Source organism: Lemur catta, chromosome 8 (assembly GCF_020740605.2).
Source record: "Lemur catta isolate mLemCat1 chromosome 8, mLemCat1.pri, whole genome shotgun sequence".
Taxonomy (NCBI): Eukaryota; Metazoa; Chordata; class Mammalia; order Primates; family Lemuridae; genus Lemur; species Lemur catta.
In genome coordinates this window covers 35,174,265-35,197,035 of record NC_059135.1, presented here as the reverse complement: position 1 = coordinate 35,197,035, position 22,771 = coordinate 35,174,265, and the positions used below count along the sequence as shown (strand labels likewise).

Below are 22,771 nucleotides of genomic sequence, written 5' to 3'. Positions count from 1 at the left end.
TGGGGTTTATCTACTAACCAGGAGATTCTAGGAATAGTCTAAAAAGACCCAAATGGCCCAGGAGCCAGAAATATATCTATACAATTAAGCCAGTCCTAGTCCCACACCGGGGACTAAGATAGAATTTGGAACACCATCCTACCCAGTTACCACCAACAACCCACTGCTGCACATGTCATTAACTTGTAATAACAAAACCCTGTATTTTATGGAAATGAAAATTTTGGACTTCACTTATAGCAGAGTTTTGCTCTATTCATTAAAACTTGATAAAAAATTAAGCAAATGTCATCTGGTTTGCTTGTTTATTACAGTCTCCAATACTCAACCATTATATTAACAGGGGAAAGAAGTGGTCATTCATAGTTAATTTAGCTGATTAATTAGGTAAGTATATGTTTTTCAATACTGTAAAAATTTGCTATCTAAAATTGTTAAAAGGTATGCAGATAAATCTAATAAAAATCATTTGGGAGGAAAATATTTTTCTTACATTATGATAATCCCATTATCAATGGAAAATGAGTCAGAAGGTAATCCAGCAATATTCCAAGCTCGAATTATCACAGCTTCTCCCAGGATACCCATAAGAGAATAATCATCTGAACAGGGGATATCTCTTCCTTTGCACAAATTTGTCCACTCCTTGGTTTGGTTCTTTAAAACATACACAGAAAAACATAGAAATGAGGTTACCAAAGGAATACTTTGTAACTCCTCAATTACACTTTATTCATTGAGTCAATAAACCATTGTGGAAACTCCACCTCAAAAATGATTTGTGTTTATCAGATTTTTTTCAAATAAAATTATAATTTAGGTCAGCTATATATACTCAACATATTCAATGCTGAGATAAAGTCTAGATTGATCACTTAATGAAGTCAGAATTTTGTATCTGGAAAAAAATAATTACCAATTGTTATTCTAAAGTAGTTAGGGACCACATCATGTTTTTTTTTTTTTTTTTTTTTTTTGAGGCAGAGTCTTGCTCTGTCACCCTGCCTAGAGTGCTGTGGTGTCACCCTAGCTCACAGCAACCTCAAACTCTGGGGCTCAAGCAGTCCTCCTGCCTCAGCCTCCTGAATAGCTGGGACTATAGGTATGCACCATCTGCCCGGCTAATTTTTTTTCTATATATTTTTAGTTGTCCAGCTAATTTCTTTCTATTTTTTTTAGTAGAGACGGGGTCTTGCTCTTGCTCAGGCTGGTCTTGAACTCCTGAGCTCAAATGATCCACCTGCCTCGGCCTCCCAGAGTGCTAGGATTATAGGCGTGAGCCACTGCGCCTGGCCTCCACCATGGTTTTTTTTTTACACATTTTCTTTATATTACAAATATCCAGCAAATATAATATTATAGTAGAAAAGAAAATCCACTTTGAACAAGCAGGGACACAGAAAACATTTTTGTGCCATATGAAAGGGACTATGGCAGGGCAATTTGGTGCCATCAAGGATCAGGGCACATATTGTAGTTTGTGATACCCTACCCGGGGCACAGTCTGCTCGGATGCCCAGGAACCAGGAGGGCACTTATGAGCCATATTCAGAAAGTCAATGTCCAAGTTGAGGTTACAGATGAAAGATTTTGGAAATAGTGAAAGACATGACTGGAGAGAAAATAAGTTAGGAACAGGTAAGGGGAAGGTGGTTATGCATGGTGTTGGGACCAGCCTTTGGGTTGATGAGGATGCTGTTTGTGCACAGGTGGTGCTGGCTGAGAAGGCATGGTGGGCACTGCCATCTCCCTCAGGTTCCTGCTGAGTAGGCTGGACCGACATTTCTTCAGGTTTGCACAGGAAAGACCATGACACTTTGAGGGGAATTGATGACTTTCACAACATTGATAAAACCAGTTAATATCATGTAGAATGCCCCTCAGTTGGGTCTGTATAATGTTCCCTCATGATTCAATTCAGGTTATGCACCTTTGGCAGGAATATCACAGAAATGGTACTGTGTTCTTGCCATTGCATCCCATCAGATGGTACACAATTTCAAATTGTTCATTTACTGATGATACCAATTTTTATCACCTGATTAAGGTGTTGTCTCCCAGGCTCTGTCTCATAATTATATGCTCTCATTGTGAGTATAGGTTCTTTGGATGGTGGGACACAACACAAAGACACTCAGATAGATGAAAGGCAGATCTCTTTGTCCTTTACAGCTCCAAAAGAGAGAAGGCTGCCACATAGGGCCACCCAGGGTGTTTTACCAGAGACAGAGTAGCATCAGGCTGGAGCTGTAAGAGCAGTTTATATGTGGTAAGTAAAATGGGGTTAGCTGGCCTTCATAGGCTTCGAGGGGATTGGGTATTTTGAATAATTCTGTGGGTATAAGGAAGAAGGGGCTGTCCCTGAGCGTTAGGTATCTGGGGGCCTCTGGAAGCTGCCTATTGTAACCTAGAAGTGTGAGATCCTAATAAATGAAATGGTTGGGGTGAGGGCTTAGCAAACTGCCCACAAAAGGGAATACTGAGTTTTTAGCCATGATTTAAAACAGTTAAGCCAGCAACTGTGAAATACTACATTATAGCTTTTCCACTGTGAAGTTGCTCTTTTTCCCTTTCCCTTTGCAATTAATAAGCTCTTTTGTGGGGAGATACTTTGAAACTATGAAAATGTCTTGGTTTTTGTCAAGCACTCATTTTTTTCCATTTATTAATTTATGTCATTATAGATTCATATTTTATTCATTGAGTTATAATGTTATTATCACTATTTATTGTACTGCTGAAATTGTCCAAAATTTGGCAGGTAGGAATATCTTTAAGCTAAATTCTGTTTCCTTTTGACATGGCCCGTCATTCTTTGGGCACTTCCTTATTCTTGTTCAAAAAAGATATTTCAGGCTCATCTTTTAGTGAAGTCCAAGATAACCAAGGATAATCTTCCTACCTTAAGGTCAGCTAATTAGCAACCTTAATACCATCTGCAAAGTCCTTTCACCATGTAACGTGACATATTCATAGGTATACTCTCTGAGATAAAGGTCATGGGGCCCAACTGCTGCCTAGCATAAGTACTTAATAAGTATCATCTGACTGTTTTGCTTTGTCTTATTTGGCTACTGGTATCAGGAACAGGAGGTGTGGCTGTGGAGGGAGGAGGGGCAGATAACATTTCCAGTTTGGATTCTGCACACAGTTCCTAGTAGCATGTTTTATTCTGTTTGTTTTCAGGCTGTCGGTTGGCCTGCAGACATTTTAGGGAGGTATGCAAGCTTTTTCGATCTGGCTTGATGCTGGAGTACACACTGCAGCCAACGATAGGTGGAAAAAGAGAAAATGGAAGCAATAATAGTTGCTGCAGAATGTTCTGTTTAGAGTTGACAGGTACAGTATGTCACCACAAATGAACTCTGGATTAGCAGTTTAAGTGGTCCAAATACACGTCTGTAGGGTGTAGCACCAGAGAATAACTGAAATGAACGTGAGGACTCTGAACAAGCATCTCAAAATACAAGCCGAGGGCTCCGGCTGGTAGTCAGGGGTTGACATAGATGGTTGAAGTGGAAAACGGGCCATTAAGGGTGTCGTCTTGCTGAAAATATCCACCACCACAGAAACAGTGTTGACTCTGATTATTGGCAGAGAAAAGGTCACTTAGAATGTTCAAATTAACTCAATTCCAGGGCTTGTATGTCCTTAACAGCATTGTAGGATTCTGTTTGGGGAACTGGCGTGGGCACTGCAGTTGATGTACTGTGGGCCAGTTACCCTGGGAGAATTGGAGTTTTCTATGTTTTATTTATAAAAAGCACCAGGAACTCCACAAAGGAGTTGATGAATAATTGACAACTACTGAGATTCAAGCTTGGAAGGAGGATTCAGCTATTTATTGAGGGCCCTTGATATCCAAAGACTTAAAATCCTTTGCTGTTAAAAGATGACCAAATGTCGTAAGGCCTCCATCTCAGTTTGGGTTTCCCAGAAGCAGACTCTGAGGTGAAGATTCACGTGACGTGATTTACTGAGGAACGGATGCCTGGAGAAGCAGGACAAGAAGGGAGTAGGAGCCAATAAAGGGTGAGGGTGCAACCTCAGTTCTGCAGTCAGTGGCTCCAGGTTGATCCCACAGGGAACCTCGGAGTGTAAGTTTCTCCTTGGAGCTGTTCCAACTGGAGGGGAGACTCATGCTCCCATCAGACATTCATTAAGGGCTGCCCAGGAGGGGAGTAAATTCCTGAGCACTTCCAGTCTCTACGCATTGGGTAAAGTGGGTTCTTAGGGAAGTCTGACTAAAAAAGCCACAGGTGCTGGTTCTTGGGCAAGAAGGCACCCGGAAGCGAGGAACAGCTCGGGGAAGAACCTGACATTGCCACCACAGCCCTTATGCTGAGAAGTGAATAAGAAACCTTTGATGGGGTATAAATTGCCTGCTGTCTTGACCTGAGAGAAACAGATAAAACAGTGGAGATGACAAAGTAGGACTGAGAGAATGAATTTACAGAAGGAACAGTAACATCAGAGACTTGTTAAAGAAAGTGAAAATCTAGGTTGATCTAGTGAAGCAAAGAAGGGATAAAACTGCCTTTAAGCCTACACAGAGATGAGATGGGATGGGATGAAGTGGCTACTTGAATCAAGGGTTCAGACAGTGAATGGAGGTTCACAGAAGGAACTCTGAACTTTGGTTGTGACTTGTGTCTAATTTGAATGTGTCTTTGGCTCTGTCAGTAAATTTCCAAGGTCTCAGTTCTGGAGTTCAAGGCGCCCCTGAAGCATTTGTGTGATGGTCTGACTGGCAGCCCCCCATTCTGGTAGGAGCAGGGTGTTGGTAGTAGAATCAGCAAGGTGCAGTCCCTTGCTTGGAATGAGTCTGTCAGAGAGGGTTGGGTTGGGAGGAACAGAACTGGGTAGAGCCAGCATACTTTTAGCATGGCACTGCAGAGCTAGACAGGAGCCTGTGCAGACGCCCAGGGAAATGCTCTGAACCAGCAGAGAAGGGAAAGAGTGGCTGCAGCTACTCTCATTGTTCCAAGTCAGTGTGGGAGAGTGGAAAGTGTGCTAAATTAGGATGCAGGTGGCCACAGGTCTCACTCCTGCTCTGTCATTAACCAGCTGTGTGGTTTTGAGCAATTCTCCTAAACTTTATAAGCTTCAGTTTCTGAAATTATGAAGCAAACAAATCTATCACTAAATAGCGTTATGTCAAATGTTAACTATTTGAGCTACAAGTTGTTAATTCCATAACTTTAGACAAGTCATCCAAAGACGAAAATGAACAAAGCTAAGAAGAATATGAGGTCATGCACCAGGACAAAGGCCACTAAAACACAAAGGACTAAAGACAGAAGCACCATCTATGTGAGGATTTTAAATGTTTGGTTAAAAAAACAACAATCAAATAAACCATAACAATGGCACCAAGGATCAACCCTGCTTAGGAGAAAGTCCAGAAATTAAGTGAGGCTCAGTTGAGACCATCTGCAAGCAGATGCTTGGTAAAACTAGAAAGCTCTACATAAAGGTGAATCGTCATGTACTATTTCTCTCCTTGTTTGACACCAAAAACTATTGCCAAATGTTCTGAATTTCTCCCTTCTCTTTATTCTCATTATCTTCTCCCCATTTTTTCTTTTAGGTTTTAAAATTTTTCTAAATCTTTCATCCTGCTTTGATAGAGCCACGTTGTGGGTTGGAGTCCAGTTCAATTTTTCTGAAGAGAGCTGAAAAGTATTCTGGGTCTCATTATGGATGGAACTGAGAAGTGGGAGAGAAAAGCAGGAAGAAGAATTAAGATTAACTCCTAGGATCAGGAGTTAGGCCAGGGAGAAGAAAGAGGCAGAAGGAGCAAAAGGGAACTCTGGATTTGTTTTCTAAGGAAAGAAGCCACTTACCAATAAATACGGTTTTAGGCAGGCTCACCTTTTGCTTCCTTGAAGTTCCGGTCTCTGAAGTGATTTGAAATGACTTACTGAGACTGATAGGGAGTAGTCGAGTAGGAACACACGCAGCCCTGATACCTTTATGCAGTACTTGTTTAGGAACTGAAATTTTATCATTATAGTCTACCATTTTCAGATTACATTTTAAAGTAGATCTTTCTTGTTTCTGAAACAATTAGATTTTAGAACAGTACTTTATATAACATCTTTTGGCTACCACGTTAATTTATAGAATAAGTAAGATGCACAATTAGAAATCATTTAAAATATTTTGTTTCTTATACTTACCAAAAAAATGAAACCAAAATAAAACAAAACCCTGAGGTTAATATTGGTTGTGATGAGAGGAAGGTCAGGAAGTGATGGAAGAGTTTCCCTTACCTGTCTATAGTTAGATGTAAAGGCTCCCAGGTAAGCGACAATTCCTGCGGAAACGAGGATATCCCCTGTCAGGTTGATGTACAGCTGCCCCAGCTCCAGGGCTGTCTGGCTCCATCGGGTTTTCTCACCTCCAAGGCCTCCAATCAACTGCTCAGCTCGTTCTAGTTTTTTGCTGCACAGGCCAACCTCAAATACAAAAGTAAGCTTTTATCAACATTTACAAATAGAATAACTTTAAAATTCTGCAAGATTTTACCCTCAGAGATAAATTATTTTTTAATTGTAAACTTCTGCCTGGAATTCTTTTTAATTATCTAAAAAATATGATGTATCTCACTATGATATTTTAGAAGTTTTTCATATAAATTATCTACTTTAATAAAATTTAGGAAATTTATAATGATTATTTAGCATATAATGCAAAGAATACCACTACTTAAGGAAATGACCTACGGTACAAGACGTTGAAAGTTAATTAAGTATTAAAGGACATTCTCCTGCAAATATGGATGTTTTCTCTCCATTTAAAATAATCTTGACACATTTTATTTTCGATATTCTACAAACACCTTCCTCTCATTTAACTTATGGTTGATTTAATGTTAAAAATGTTTAAAAGTTTCAATAATTTATGCTTATTTACAAAGCACAATTTTTAGGTTGTTAAATTGTGTCAACCTACTCAGACACTTGCAGTTAAGCTTAAATTAGCAAATCAATCAATAGCTGAGAGCATGCTTTGTGCATAAGACTGTCAACCAAATATGATTATACACAACTAAGCAACGTGATAAAAAAAAGGAGGATAATCATGAAGGTGGCAAGGTGGCAAACTTCGTGAGAAAAGCAATTTCAATTCATGTGACAGCAATATTCCAGCAGAATACCTGAATTATTTTGATTTAATTTTTAAGTATCTTAGCATCATAACTCTTGGAAGAAGATTCAATAAAGCTTATCTCGAGGTTCAAAAATAACTTATATGAAAAGAAAAATTCAATAATTAATGAAAGCAAAGGCATTTAGATTATTTTGGTCTAAGAATTTGGCTTATGATTTTTCCTAATGCTATTAATATTTATATTACATAAATGCTTTTAGATTAAAAGATATGAAATACTATATAAGTTTATCTAAAGATAGGTTTGAAAAGAGCAAAAGGTATGTAACTGCTAATTTTTTTTTTTTTTTTTTTTGAGACAAGGTCTGTCTCAAAAAGGTCTCAAGGTCTCTCTGTCGTCTAGGCTGGAGTGCAGTGGCACGATCACAGGTCACTACAACCTCCAACTCCCAGGCTCAAGGATCCTCCTGCCTCGGCCTCCACGTAGCTAGTACTACAAGTGCATGCCACTATGCCCAGCTAATTTTTTAATTTTTTTTAGAGATGGGATCACACTACTTTGCCCAGGCTGCTTTCAAATTCTTCAAGCAATCCTCCTGCCTTGGTCTCCCAAAATGTTGGGACTACAGGCATAAGCCACTGTGCCCGGCTGTAACTGGTAATATTTTTGATGTTTCCTAAATTAAATTTTTTTCTCTTTTAATTTTCCCTCTTTAAATAGCTTCTATTTTCCTAGTTTCTTTTCTCACCTATCCATCTTTCAACAGTGTTTATTATAAACCAAACTGGTCTTGGACTATGATAAAGTTGCCATAAGAAGCTACTAAGTAAAAATATTTTAGCTAAAATTTTCCCTCCAAAAGCAGATTTTTAGTACATATAAATACATGTTCATTTTACATTACCCTGTTTCCAACATTTTATTGTGAAAAATAAATAAAAATTTCAAACCTATAGCAGAATTGAAAAAAGTTTACAGTGAGCAATTGCACACCCACTTATTGGTTATATTACTTAAACTAAAACTGATCATTTGAAACTCGTGCCATAATAGGTCAGATTTTTAAAGATTAGGACAATGTCTTGTATTTGTACAAATATAGAATCCAGGATAGATCTTATAGAAAGAGGCAATCTAGTACCATAGAAAGAGTGCAGCAATTAGAGTCAGACTGCCTGAGTTCAGGTCTTAGACTTAATGCTTAGAAGCTGGGTTACCATGGACAAGTTGCTAAACTTTTCTGTGCTTTAGTTTCAGAATGATACAAAATGATTACCTTCTTCAAATGGTTGTTGTGAGAATAAAAGAGATAATATATAATGCTCTTAGAACAACAGGGCCTTGTATATAATAAGCTCTCAATAAATGGTTACTGTTATAAAATATTTTCACTTTTTTTCTGGAACATAATCAGACTTCAGTTAATTTTTTTTTCTTATTTTGTTTTCTGAGACAGGGTCTTGCTCTGTCACCCCAGATACAGTGGAGGGGCATCATCATAGTTCACTGCAGCCTCCAACTCCTGGGCTCTAGTTATCCTCCTGCCTCAGCCTTCCAAGTAGCTGGGATTACAAGTGTGCACCACCCCACTTGGTTAATTTTTTGTAGAGATGGGGTCTTATTCTTGTGCAGGGTGGTCTCAAACTCCTGACATCAAGCAATCCTCCCAAAGTGCTAGGAATACTGGCCTGAGCCACTGCGCCGGCCCAGCAGTTAATTTTTGGAAATGATATCATGAAATAAGTTAGAGCAATGTTTTTAGCCTTAAAAATATTTTAGTGGACACTGCATAGTTCTGGGTTTTGAGTTCTAATGTCAGCTCTGCCATTAACTATTATAGAACATAGGTCACTCAGCACGTTAGTTCTCAATTTCCTTATTTACAAGATGAAATATGATTTAAATAATCTAGCTCAATATTATAGTAATCTTAGGCATAGACTGGCGATTTTTTTCTTTTAGAAAGGGCCAGAAATATTTTAGGCTTTATGAGTCAAGAGGCAAAACTAAGAATATTATGTATTACGTAGGTACTTACATAGCCATTTAATATGTAATCATTTAAAAATGTCAAAACCATTATTAGCTTATAGGCCATACAAAAACAGGCAATAGGCAGATTTGGCCTGTGGGCCATAGTTTGCCAACCCCTGACCGTCAAGAAAACAGGACTGGTAAGTTACATGCTAGTATAAATGTCATTCTTATTTACAATAATTAAGAGTTTGCTTATCTTTGTCTATATCAGTACTTACCTGGTTTTCCAAGTCAGCCTTCTTTTGTTTGTTTAATTCAAGTGTGTCTTGAAGCTTGGCCAGTTTGTCCTGAACTTCTCGAAGGGCTTTCTGCTTCTTTCTAAGACCATCCATGGCAATTTTAAGCTCCCCTTCAGCTGCAGCCAGTTTTATCTTTTTGGGAGCTACTATTTTTGCCACTCTGCAAAAAGTAAAATTGGAAAATTAAATATCTATTTAACACTCTAATGCATTTTCTACCACTGAATTTACATTTCTAATATCCTTACTATGACTCAAAATACTTTATACAAAAATCTGTACTGATTTATGTATTACATATTTCATCTAAGAATCAGCCAAACTTGATCCCAGACATAAGAAATGACTATTAAAATAGATATCAAATATACATAATGTTTTCAAATAAATATATTTTTACCCAAATTAACATATAGCGAGTGTGAATTTTGGTGACTTCATAAAAGCAGACTAGGATATCTGTGTAGAATATCACAATGTTAGTAGAAACAAGCCCAATTGGCTAGAGCTTAATTTTGATGAGGAGAAAGTGAGGTATTTTATCTTTGTTGTTTTACTTTTTTAAAAAAACCCTAGAATACACTTTCAACGAAAACCAATTATCTTATACATATGTAGGCAGTAACAAAAGAGATTATACAGGAAAAAGTATGGATCTAAATTCTCTCCTTAGTATCTGGAAAATAGAGTCAGTCATGTTATCTTTCTAATTAAAGATAAAACATTAAATTTATCATTAACATAATAGATCATGGTCTGAAACATACATAGCATTACTGTATATGTATAATGATCCAAATTGGGTATGAGTTTAAAAGACATCCTGTAACAGTTGTTTTTTGAAAAAATAATAATTATTACTCTGTGCATGATATATCTGGTTCTCATACAATCCTCAATAAAGGCTCCTCATTCACAAGAATACATATTGTGGTGGTGGTTTTCAAAGTGTGGTCAAAGGACCCCTGGGGATCCTGAAGACATGTACCCCTTCAAGGAGTTCATCAGGTCCTCCCTTGATCTGTGAGAGGCTGGATTTTCTTTACGCACTTCAATCAAAACAACATATTGTAACAGGCTGAATGAGGAAGCACATTTGGGAGTCTAGTTGTCTTATATTAAATTATATATTAAAGAGATTTGAAAACATATAATAAAATACCACTCTTTTCATCATTGCTTTTTACTCTTTTTTTCTCCAGAAAAAAATGTGGATTTCTAAAACCTAAGTAATTTATACTAACATGTAATTTTTGTATTGCTATTTATTTTTTATTTTTTTATTTTTTGAGACAGAGTCTCGCTCTGTTGCCTGGGCTAGAGTGAGTGCCTTGGCGTCAGCCTAGCTCACAGCAACCTCAAACTCCTGGGCTTAAGCAATCCTCCTGCCTCAGCCTCTGGAGTAGCTGGGACTACAGGCATGTGCCACCATGCCCAGCTAATTTTTTCCATATATATTTTTAGTTAGCCAGATAATTTCTTTCTATTTTTAGTAGAGACAGGGTCTCACTCTTGCTCAGGCTGGTCTCGAACTCTTGACCTCAAACGATCCACCCACCTCGGCCTCCCAGAGTGCTAGGATTACAGGCGTGAGCCACCGCGCCCAGCCTGTATTGCTATTTTAAATGAATTAAAAAACATTTAAAAATTTCTCCATTTTAATTTCTAATATGGTAAATAAACAAAAGCCTTTTGGGTTTTTTAGTAATTTTTAAGAGTATAAAGAGTGCGCCAGGTGTGGTGGCTCATGCTTATAATCCCAGCACTTTGGGAGGCTGAGGCAGGAGGATCACTTGAAGCCAGGAGTTCAAGACGAGCCTGTTAAGACCTTACTATGCTGACATAGTATGACCATTCTCTACAAAAATTCGAAAAATTAGCCAGGCAGGGTGGCGTGTACTCATAACCCCGGCTACTCAGGAGGCTAAGGCAAGGGGATTTTTGAGCCCAGGAGTTTGAGGCTGCAGTGAGCTATGACTGGGCCACTGCACTCCAGCCTGGGCAACAGAGATAGAGAGACCTCATCTCTTAAAAAAATGAAACCAACCAAAAAGAAAAGGGTTCTTGAATCCAAAAAGTTTAAGAACCACTGTATTATACTATTTAATTGGTATAATCTCACCTCCAATAAATATGTAAACACAATGCAGAATCAGACATGATTTTCCAAGGAGCCTCTCACTTATATAGCTTTTCAGTTTCATACTAACTGACCAAATGTGAAAAGAAAACATACCAGTTAGGTTTCTTTCTATCAGGACTTACTTATCATATGAATCCATTGCTATGACCCATTTGCATAAACCTTCGGCTGCTGTAGAAGCATTTCTGATCTTTTCTGGAACAAAATCTGGATTTGGAATATAATTTTTTCTTATGATGTTCATATAAGCTGGAGGAATATTGTCCTTGTCATATTCATGGAGTGACTGTAGAAACCTAATGTCACCAAGAAGTCTCTTAGCTGGGCCCCAGAAATCCTCAATTTTTTTTCCTGAACCTGTTGGGTCAGGAATTTTGTCAGCTTTGATGCCTTTCAAGATACAGACAGCTTCCATGACGAGCTTGACACCAGCAGGGGGACTCTTCATGGATTTCACCACTGTAATATCCTTGAAATAACAACATGTTAATTATCTTAAAAAAGAGATATTTGTTTATGCATTAATTTTAATTGGTGTGTCAAAAAGTACAGAGAATTTTGTCCCAAAGGAAAAGTTAAAAACAAAAGAAGAATAATAGAAAGATAGCCAATGTGAGATACTTATGACCTGAAGTCTACTTCAGAAACACATAAAAAGAGATTTGAATATCACAAAGGAGAGTTTTGTAGCTTCTTAAAAATTATAAAATAGATATCCATTATAAACAAGAGAAAATACAGAGAAATTATACATATGAAGGTCTCCTATAATCCTACTATATATAGTTTACATAAACATTTCTGTCTATATTCTTCTATATTTTTTTCTGTGTGTAAACGCTACAAATCAGTGTATATGCTACATTTTAATCAATGGAATCACAGTATATGTAACATAACATGCTGTTTTAAAACCTGCTCTATTTCATTAACAATATATAGTGAACACCCTTCCATGCTAGTAAACATTTATATTATTTTTAATGGCTGCACAGTATTCGAATGTACAGATACATACCATAATTGTAATACTTTGTCTATGGGTTTTTTTCTCTATTTTCTACTATTACAATTACTATGTTGAATTAACAGCTTTATACCTTTTATTTTTAAAGCTTTTCACACCTACTGACAAACTGCTCTCTAGAAAGGCTGCCTGTTTCACTGGATACACCCTTAGCAGAACTGGTAGGCATTCTGGTAGGCAAAAGAAATCTTATTGTAATCTATATTTCTTTAAGTATAAGTAAAGTAGGATATATTTGCATATGCTTATTGACTATTGGTATTTCCTTTTTGTGAGTTACCTATTTATAACATTTAATATCCTATCTTAGAGCTAATTTTTTTCTTGATTTGTAAGAGTTTTTTACACAGAGGCGTATTAATCCTTTGTTTGCTATGTGTTTCAAATATTTTCTCCAGTGTTTCTAAAATTCTGTCCAGGGTGTTATGTCAAACAAAATGTGTTGATTTTTAGGTACTAAAATGTATTACTTTTAAAAAATGTTTTTTACTCATGAAAAATACAAAAGAGTATCCAGCACATATATATTACAAACAGTTTTGCTTAGCGAGTTTTTTTCCTTATTTCTCTCATGCCTAGGTAATCCTATGTGCTACTCCATTTCAAGATTATAAACATCTGACCTACACTTTCTACTATTTTATAATAATATAGCTATTTATATTTAAATTTCAGTCTGAAATCTATTTTGGAGTAAGGTGTGAAAAAAGGATCTTACACTCTTCTTTTCTATTACACCCAAAAATTTAGCCAAGATTTCCTGCACTATTTATTTTAAAAATCTACCTTTATCTTTCTAAATTGAAATATTCCCCTTTCTCATCTTAATGTTTAATATATGTCATCAAATCTAAGATATGCTATTATAAAATAAATCACTATAAAACACATTATTTTATGTATTCTTCCCACCAAACCCACAAACAAACATTGACACAATACTTTATCACATCTACTACAAATACACTGGATATAAGGAAAGGGGCCTCCTCTATCAAAATGAATGATGGACCTCCAAAATTAGCCACCTTGGGAAGTTGATTCCAATTACAAACGTGCCTAAATACGAAAAAGGTGCTCCTTAGAATCAAAACATACTTGGGTTTTATGCATCTGTCAGTTACTGTAGTGCAAAGTTGTGTAACGTTCTCAAAAAAACTGTCAATTTGGGGTAGGTTATAACATTGGGCAGCTTTCTTCCTTTTCAAAAGTGTCTTTTGTCATGTACATGCATTTCTTTTTCAGGTGAACTAGGGAATTCTTTTGCCAATTTTCAAATGACTTCAGTTTCATTAAATTTGGAGAGACAAACTAGACTGTAGCACACAATGCTAAGTACTCCCTTGAGCTATGATGACACGTCTTCTAGAAAGTGTATGGCTAAGCTCTTACCTGTGCAGTTAGAGTATCAAGTGCGGATAGTGCTGAGTCTAATATTGGCAAGGCCTCTGCCAGGTCAGCATCACATTCGTCTTTGATGGCTTTGGAAGCCATAGCTTGGTCATTTGCTATAGTTTCGTCAGCTTTCACTATTTTTTCAGTTTTGGCAACTTCGACAGACTCCCTCTCGATAATTACCATCATTTCATCCACCTCTTTGCTAGCAACTTTTAATTGAGGATGCAGTGCCTCCAACTCAGTTTGCATCATGGCTACTTGAGATGAAGCAGAATCTAGTTTATTCAAACCCACTTCGTACCTCTTTTTCATTTTCATTACTTCACTGAAAGCAAACAAACAAAGGTTGGTCATGAGGATCTGTATCCTACATTAAGGAAAAAAATTAACTGTTCTTGAGCTTTTCAGGCTTTTTTGAAGGCATAACTAGAAGGGTAGTATAAAATATTTTCACATAAAATAACAATTTGTAAAAAAAATAATTCTAGTACATTGGATTGTGCACAATTAAGACAGAATGTCAATCATTTTTGTGTTTTCAGTACCTATACATTATCTAGGAATGTAACAGAAATTCAAAACAATAAATACACTGGATATAAGGGAATGAGCCTCATGTATCAAAATGAATGATGGACCTCTAAAATTAGCCACCTTGGTAAGTTGATTCCAGTAACAGTATCATTCCTTAAAACCTTTTTATGATCACTTATTTTAAACAAACTTCAGAGCCCAAAATATATTATTTTGGATGTTGCCAAAGGTGAAAAATGATTTTAAGATGTATTACACATCTTGAAATAGGAATTTTATTATTAAGGCAAAAGTGACGAATAGGATAGATAATAAAGCTCAAGATCCTTTTCATTGCAAAATGATTATAAAGTAATAATAACTGATTAGAAATATTTTAGCATACTTAAAAATTTAGTATTTTAATGTACTTTAAAATTTTTATCTGCATTCATACATGCTTTCTACACAGAGAAAACTTTTCTTCCTTACAGTTTGTTTCATTTAAAAATACCTGATATACCATAACGTCCCAAAGTAAAAGATGATACACTTTAGAAATCTACTTCAAAAAATAGGCTGGAGTAGGTAACTAGCTTGAGCTGGAAAAGGTAACCAAGAGAACATTGAAAGGATTGTCACAGAAAAAAAAATTCAGATATGAGAGCATGCCACATTTTTGTGACATGTTGAATTCCTTCTGAGTGAGCAAAATATTTGACAGTAATGGGAACTGAGGGGACTTGACGTACAGTACGGTATTATCTGTGAGTTTGGCTTCAGTTGAAACCTTGTGCAGCAAGCACAGGAAAGGTCTAATTCCTGCCAGCCTAAGACAGCTTCAATACTGGGGCTCATCCCATGTGACACTTTGTTAGCTTAACCACTGATTTCCTGGCAGGGGACCTAAAAACTTGCTTCTAGCTTACCACCTGGCTATGAAGAGATCTGAAGGCTTTAGCTATTAAGGGAAAAATAATCACAGGGTAGGAATTCTAGTTGAGGTAAGGGAGAAATTTAAAAAAAAATTTTTTTTTAGGTTGCAAGAAATTCTGAAAGGAAATATTTATAGAGGAAAATTTGAAAGGCCAATAAGAATATTTGAAAATGCCTAAGAGACTATGATGATTTCAATCTATAAATTTGAATTTATAGCCTTATAACTGATAAACTGTAAGTTTTAATTCTTTCTATAAGTTTGGATCTCATTTTTATAACCTTTCTTTTTGTTAGGGTGGCCTTAAACATCGTGAGCACACAATCAAACAAAAGCCATGAGTGATACTCAAAATTTAATCAGAATCTCCAAGAGCTATTGGTCCTCTTAGTTAGAAAAATAATCGGGGAAAAAAAGCAAGATTCCATTAAGTTAAAAACCATAAGCTCTATATAGAAAGAAATTATCTTGAGAGCCAAAGAAATAATGAAATCTAGCCAAGTTATGTAAGAAGCCTTGGGTGGAGCTACAGATTTCATTAGGTAGATGGAAAAATTACTAATAGCATGATGCAAACACAGGGCTGTGGACCATGGTGACTAGGACAGTCTCGCTTAAGAGAGCATAGCAATGGTCAATATCAATATGAATGAGGAGTTTCATGCCTATATCCAGGTAGCACACTGCCCAATATAAGAAAAGGTGCTTGAAAATGCTTGAGATAGTGGGTTAGTCACCGCAAGATTCAGAATTATATACAAAAATCAAACTCAGTACTAACATTTTTATGTTATCTGTATACATTTGGTGTGTTAAGTATATTTTTAATATTGAAAAGAATTTGACCTGTTAAATTCATGGATCAGTCTTGAACTTCCAATGAAAATAAATCATGTAATTAAGAAATAGATTTAGATTTGTGTTTTTAAGTAAAAATCTCATTAATTTTATAGATAATATTCAAACATTTAGAAGAATTAAAGGCTCACCATATGGATAAGTTTAACTTTCTGGATTTATAAATTATTTAAGTACCTAGTAAAGTTTGATTTGTTAAATCAGACTGTAAAAGAAAAATATAAATACTGTATTAAAAATGTTGTTTAAATAAGGTTTTGAATGTAATCAACATTAATCAAAGACACTCTTAAAGGTGGCCACTAAAAGTTTCTAAACTTTTAACTTTCTAGCTTAATGTTAATATTTTTAAATTTTAAAATATATGTACTGAATTTTAATTTTTAGAACCAAAGAAATGTTTGAATAAATTTTTCTGCACATAAAAGTCACCCTTAAGAACATCAAAAAACTGACATTGACACTTTCTATAGCACATACGTTTATTGATGTTTTCAAATGAGAGTTTATTACAGAAGGAAAGTTTGTCATGTTTACTGAGTGGCTGTCCCTGGGATCTCAGCTGTTCAGTATCCAAAGAGAGGGTTTTAAAGAAAAATCACTCTCCAGTAGTGTCTCCTCAATATCACTATCAAAGTACCAAATAGCCCACAGCTCTGGAAGGCACACCTTCATTCTTCTAACAAATGTGATTATGCATTTACAATATGCTTAGCAATATATCTATACCAGAGGATTAGGCCCCTCCTTACACTCAAAATGTCTGTGGATTAAATCATTTAGATTCAGCAAAACTCATAGTATATTTATTTTTTTATTTTTTTGAGACAGGGTCTCCCTCTATCACCTGGGGCTAGAGTACAGCGGTGTGATCATATCTAGCTGCAATCTCAAATTCCCCAGCTCAAGGGATCCTCCTGCCTCAGCCTTCCAAGTAGCTGGGACCTCAGGCATGTACACCACTATGCCTGGCTTCATAGTATATTTATATGAAACAAATCTCTATTACATCATTGCTATCTCATTTTTGTACACACAGATATTTTTAAATCACCATAGCTTTCTTAAAAATGTAAAATTTCATTTTTACCTTCTTTTCTTTTCTAACAACAGTTTGAAGGTAGATATTAATTCGAGATAAGATGTAGGAGTCACATAATTGTATCTTTGAAGTTCAACATAGAAAGATGTTGATAAATTTATAGTAGAAGTGTGGAAGCTTTTACACATGTCGATACAGCCATCTCGTATTTCTTCTGACATTTCAATTTCTTCCAAGAATCGTGAGGCAACTGCCTGTAGTGCATCTTCAGGCCATGACTAAATTTAAAATAAACACTTTAGCACTTTATCAAGGTTACTAATATGAGTCTGTTACTACTGCATCCCTTTACAATGTATGAATATTGGAGATGGAGGAAACAGTATGAGGTATGGGGTGGGAGAGACACTTTCACAAGGAACTTCCCCCAAGTATTTGCATGCTTAGGGCAGGGAGCCAGTAGCCAGCGCATGTAACATTAACTCTTCATGGTTTGTTCTGGATTAGAGAAACGTTCATGAGTGTTGTACAAGCAAGGAAGGGGAAAGGAACTAAACTTAGGGAATGTCTATTTCTGTGTGCATTTTACCAGTATTATCTCATTTAATTCTCCTACCAATTCCCTAAGGTTCTGTAGACATCATTCCTAAAATAGCTTCCAAACCCTTTCCCTTCTTTCTATACCTACCACAACCATCCCAATTCAATCTCTGTTATCATCTGCCTGGAATATTCCAATAGTATCCTAACTGCTTGCATTCTCTACACAGCTGCCAGAGTGATCTCTCAAAATGTAAATTAGCTCATATCACACTCCCCAATTATAGCCCTTTAAAGACTTCCAGCATTCTTAAAATAAAATCGAAGCCAGCTTGCCAATCTCTGTCTGATTTGGCCCTTCCCACCTTTCTGACCTAAATTATCTCCTCCCCCCTGACACCCATTCCTGTGCTCTTGTCACCCCGATTTCTCCCACCCTCCCATTCATTCTGTCCATCCACTTGCCTTCACTAGTTGATTCTCTCTGCCCCGATCATCTAGGTATTGGCACTTTTTTGTCTTTCAGGTTTCCTCTTAAAGGTCACCTGTTCAGAAAGCCCCTCACTCCCTATATGCCACCCCATATGGTGGAATTATTTTTTGCTAATTTGTCTGCAGAAAATAAGCTCAAGGAGAGCAGAGGTCTTTTCCATTTCATTTGCTTCCTCATCTCCAGCTTTTAGAACAACACCTGCTACAAAGCAAGAAAGAGTTCAGTAAATATGCTTTGCATGAAATAATTTTACCAGGAAGTGGAGGTACAGAGAGGCTATGAAAATTTTCGAAGGTGATAAATGCTTGTGTGTTAGATCCCATGAGTTTCCTACTGTACATGTGGAGGGTGCATTGTGGCACACTGTTGATGCTAGAGGGAGAATTAAATTGCTTTTCACTCTGAGCCAGCTGCTCTCCCTTTGCTACTTCCCTTCCTCACCCTACCCCCCACCATCCATGCTCTGCCTTTGCCTGCACTTCTCTGTACTTCCTGATACTGAAGTTTACTACAAAAAATAACATTCTGGCTTTCTGCCTTTTGACTTCTGTTGGGTTTAGCGAATGGAAAGAGATGGAGGGTGGAAGAAGAGAGAGGGAGGGGGTATTTAGATCCTCCTTCTCTTTCTAGAAGTAGATGAGTTCAAGGTTTCTGGTTCCTGTTCCTGTGGGGAAGCCCTGCTTCCAAGGCTCTGAGCTCTCTCTGGGCTCCCGTGACACTCCTCCCTCCTCTGAGCTTTTACACCCAGGTACAGTAACACTTGCTGCTATTGCTCCACCACTTCCTGAGTGCTCCAACAGCCTCTCTTGGCTCCCTTAACCCTGTCTCCACCTCCACGAACAGTCCCTTTCTTACGCCTTCCTCAGTGAGGCATCAAGTGTCCTTTCTGTTTCCTGTCGGGACCCTGACCAATAGCCAAATTTATCCTAACACTTTCTATAATAATAACACATTTACTCTTAGTTAAATATTTTTCTATTATGATTTCATATAACTCCATAAAATACATCATGATTAATCAGAAAATTCTGCTAAACTACATTTTTGGAGGGAGTCTAAAAAATAAGTCACGATGATGATGAAGATTCAACATTTCTAGAAGTCTATCTAAAATATACATAGCAATACCTGAAACCAGTCAATGGTACAGCAGTTAACAAGAGCAGGGAACTTTCTAAGCCGATTCCGAAATCCATCTCCAATGGGACTCATGGCGAGGACCACATGCAGTTGGTTGCGGCAGCGGTCAATGAACATGTTGAAAAGAGCTATGGGGCTTCCATCTGTTTGCTTGGTTTTATCTCGTTGGCGATCTAACTGACGCATCTTTTCGCATATCTCTTGCTTCTCATCTAATGCGAAGAGATTTGGAATCTCTCCGGCATTTAGCAGATTGTTGACATCTTCAAGAAATGACTCTTTTTTAATCTGAGTATCTGTAAACAGGAAGACACCCTGCATGTCACCTTCAGCACATTTCCTTAAGATCACTTTTAAATCTTCATGCCACTCAGTGTTACCATATCCCTTGGAGATTTCAACCTGGAAAACTGAATAATCAGCCATGTGGGCAGCTAATCTGGTGACAGACTGCCTTCCACTCCCTCCCACCCCAACCAGGAGAGCATGGCTGCGGGGCTGCTTCAGGATCCTGGAAATTCTGCTGATGTGTTCTATGGCAAATCGAAATAGGACGAGGTTCATGGGTTTTTTGCTTATATTGTTGTATTCATCTAGGTGAGCTTCTACTATCACTCGAAGATTATCCACATCTGAGATTTCTCTGTAGTTGGTATCCTCCCTCTTGGGATCATGGAAATCACAAAACATTAAGCTGCGTAAATCATCTTCTTCCACCACTCCATCTTTATTAAAATCCAGATGTTGAAAAAGCTCATGAAAATCTTCATACATATAAGTTTTCAAAATTTCTTGAATGTAGTTGATAAGCCAACTTCTGTCTGCATTATCCAGAAGGCGATCATAATATACTCTAAGGACCTGGATAATAATTAAAAAGCAGCTTTAGGAACTGATTCTTCTTCTGATTTTTTTAAGTTTTATAATTTCTGTGATAATTTAGAGTAATATAAAAATACTCTTAGAACATTTCTATGGGTTTTATTAAAAGCATATCCAATAAGGATGGATTCGTAATGATGTTTACTTTAAATATGAATTTTGACTATATATATTTGGATTAATAAGCAATTACATTCAGTTATCAATAAATGAAAGGTAATCTGGGGCAGCTGAAGTAGACTGTAGAGATGCAAAGAGAATTAAGGCCTCCAGAAGGGAAGTGACTGCCTTTGCTGGTCACTTAGATGTGGATACCAGAGGTAGGTACTGGTATCCAGGGTTTCTTAACTCCTTTCCTGGGATATCTCCTTTTTCTAAGACAGATAATATGTTGAAAGTTATTGACAAATCAACATATATAATTTTTTTTTCAAAAAGCACATTTTCTAGAAGAGGAAATGTCTTGGGTAGAGGGGGAATTGTTTTGGATATTTGTTGATTACTTTTGTTGCAAGTCATTGCAGAGGGTAATCAACTAAAATGTTAATAAATCTCTGGTTATATGCACATGTTATGGGACTGCAATAAATAATCAGGTTTGCCACATACAACAATTATTTCCTCAAAGTGGTACTAGTGTCCCAGGGTTACAGTCTGTTTTGGACTGAATGTGTCCCTCCCCAAATTCTTATGTTGAAGCCCTAACCCTCAATGTGACTATATTTGGGAATAAGTCTTTTAAGGAGGTAATTAAGGTTAACTGAGGTCATAAGGGCCCCTGATTCAACAGGGCTAGTGTCGTTATAAGAAGAGAAAGAGACGTTAAAGTGCACACTCTCTTTCTCAATCTCTGTCTCTCTCTCTCTCTCCTTGAGGAAAGGCCATGTGAGGACACAGAGGGAAGGTGGCTTTCTGCAAGCCAGCAAAAGAGCCCTCACAAGAAACTAATACTGATCTTGGATTTCTGGTCTCCAGATTTGCGAGAAAATTAATTTCTGTTGTTAAGCCAATATTAGTCTGTAATATTTTGTTATGGCAGACTAATACACATGTGATGCAAGCAATGCATATTTTGTCAGCAGAACTTTGAGTCCTGCCTCTGCTCTGCCATTTTGGGCAAATCACTTAAACCATCTGCATCAGCTACTTCACCTATAAAATGGAAGTAGTACTACTTTGCAAATCTCATAGATCTATGGCAAAAATGAAATGACAGCATTTGTGAAAACACTACACAATTGAAATATATAACTATTACAAATTGCCCTAGCATCAGGTTAATGGTATTCAGGAATCATGATTTTAGTGTTTTCACTGTTGTCAAATTGATGATTTGGCACCATCATCCCTTTTTTCTTTGTGATGGTGGCTGCATAGGCAAATGGTTTTATTTAAGCCTCTCCCATATTTCAACCAGTTCAAAAGCTATTTCTCTATGAGAAAATCTAATTTCCCAATGTATGCCAGTAGTAATTTCCTTGTATTGAAGTACTAAAGACCTTGGACAATATTCCTAGGGGAGAAAGGAACTAAATTAAGAGGATCCCACATATCAGGATTAATGCCTAAGCATGAATTAAGTATATTTATTATCTGACTGGCAGTTTAGCAAGTACCTAAGGCAGTGTTTCTCAAAGATAGTCAACACACCTGCACTGGAATCACCTGAGGTACTTGTTAAAATGCAGATTCCAGGGCCCCACACTGGACCTGCTTACTTAAAAACTTTCAGGATGGTACCAGGGAATATCTCTTCCCCTCTTTTTTTCTTTTCCTTATATAAGGGACAAAAGTCATAGGTGTGCGGTTCAAAGAATTTTTGCATATTTATACACCCACGTGACTACTAACAAGGTCAAGATGTAGACCATTTCCAGCACCTCAGCAGGCTCCCTCATGCTCAGTCCTGTTGATACTCTGCTCTCCTTCCTCTCCAACAGGGAACCATTATTCTATCGCCACCTCTCACATTTTTAAAGGTTGACATGTAAAACTTTCTATTAAAAATCTAAATAGTTGCAAAGGATGTAATTTCTAGCATATTTATATTGTAATTTGTGCTTTAACTTTATTTACCTCAAAATATTGATCGTAGAATTTAAAAATTGAGATATAATTTACATACCATAAAATTCACTCTTTTAAAGTACAAAATTGGATGGTTTTTACAATATTCACAAAATTGTGCAACCATCACTACTACCTAATTTGTCATCATTCCAAAAAGAATCCTGGTATAATCCTAATAGCAGCGACTTCTCATTTCTTCCTCCCACCATCCTGTGGCAACCACTACTTTACTTACTGTCTCTATGGATTTGCTTATTCTGGACATTTCATATAAATGGAATTATATAAATATGTAACCTTTTGTGTCTGGATTTGTTCACTTAGCATAATGTTTT

The 22,771-nt window shown here is 36.9% G+C and overlaps 1 protein-coding gene across 1 annotated transcript in view; it reads right to left on the bottom strand.

Moving 5' to 3' along the window:
* Positions 1-22,771, bottom strand: part of DNAH7 (dynein axonemal heavy chain 7) — a 224,176-nt gene that overhangs the window by 77,327 nt on the left and 124,078 nt on the right. Inside the window, exons 41-47 of the mRNA XM_045558982.1 lie at positions 19,473-20,345; positions 17,360-17,589; positions 13,956-14,286; positions 11,659-12,005; positions 9,373-9,553; positions 6,276-6,461; positions 494-657 (exon numbers count right to left, since the gene is read on the bottom strand). Coding sequence (XP_045414938.1) covers positions 494-657; positions 6,276-6,461; positions 9,373-9,553; positions 11,659-12,005; positions 13,956-14,286; positions 17,360-17,589; positions 19,473-20,345 — 2,312 coding nt within the window. The remainder of the gene's footprint in view (positions 1-493; positions 658-6,275; positions 6,462-9,372; positions 9,554-11,658; positions 12,006-13,955; positions 14,287-17,359; positions 17,590-19,472; positions 20,346-22,771) is intronic.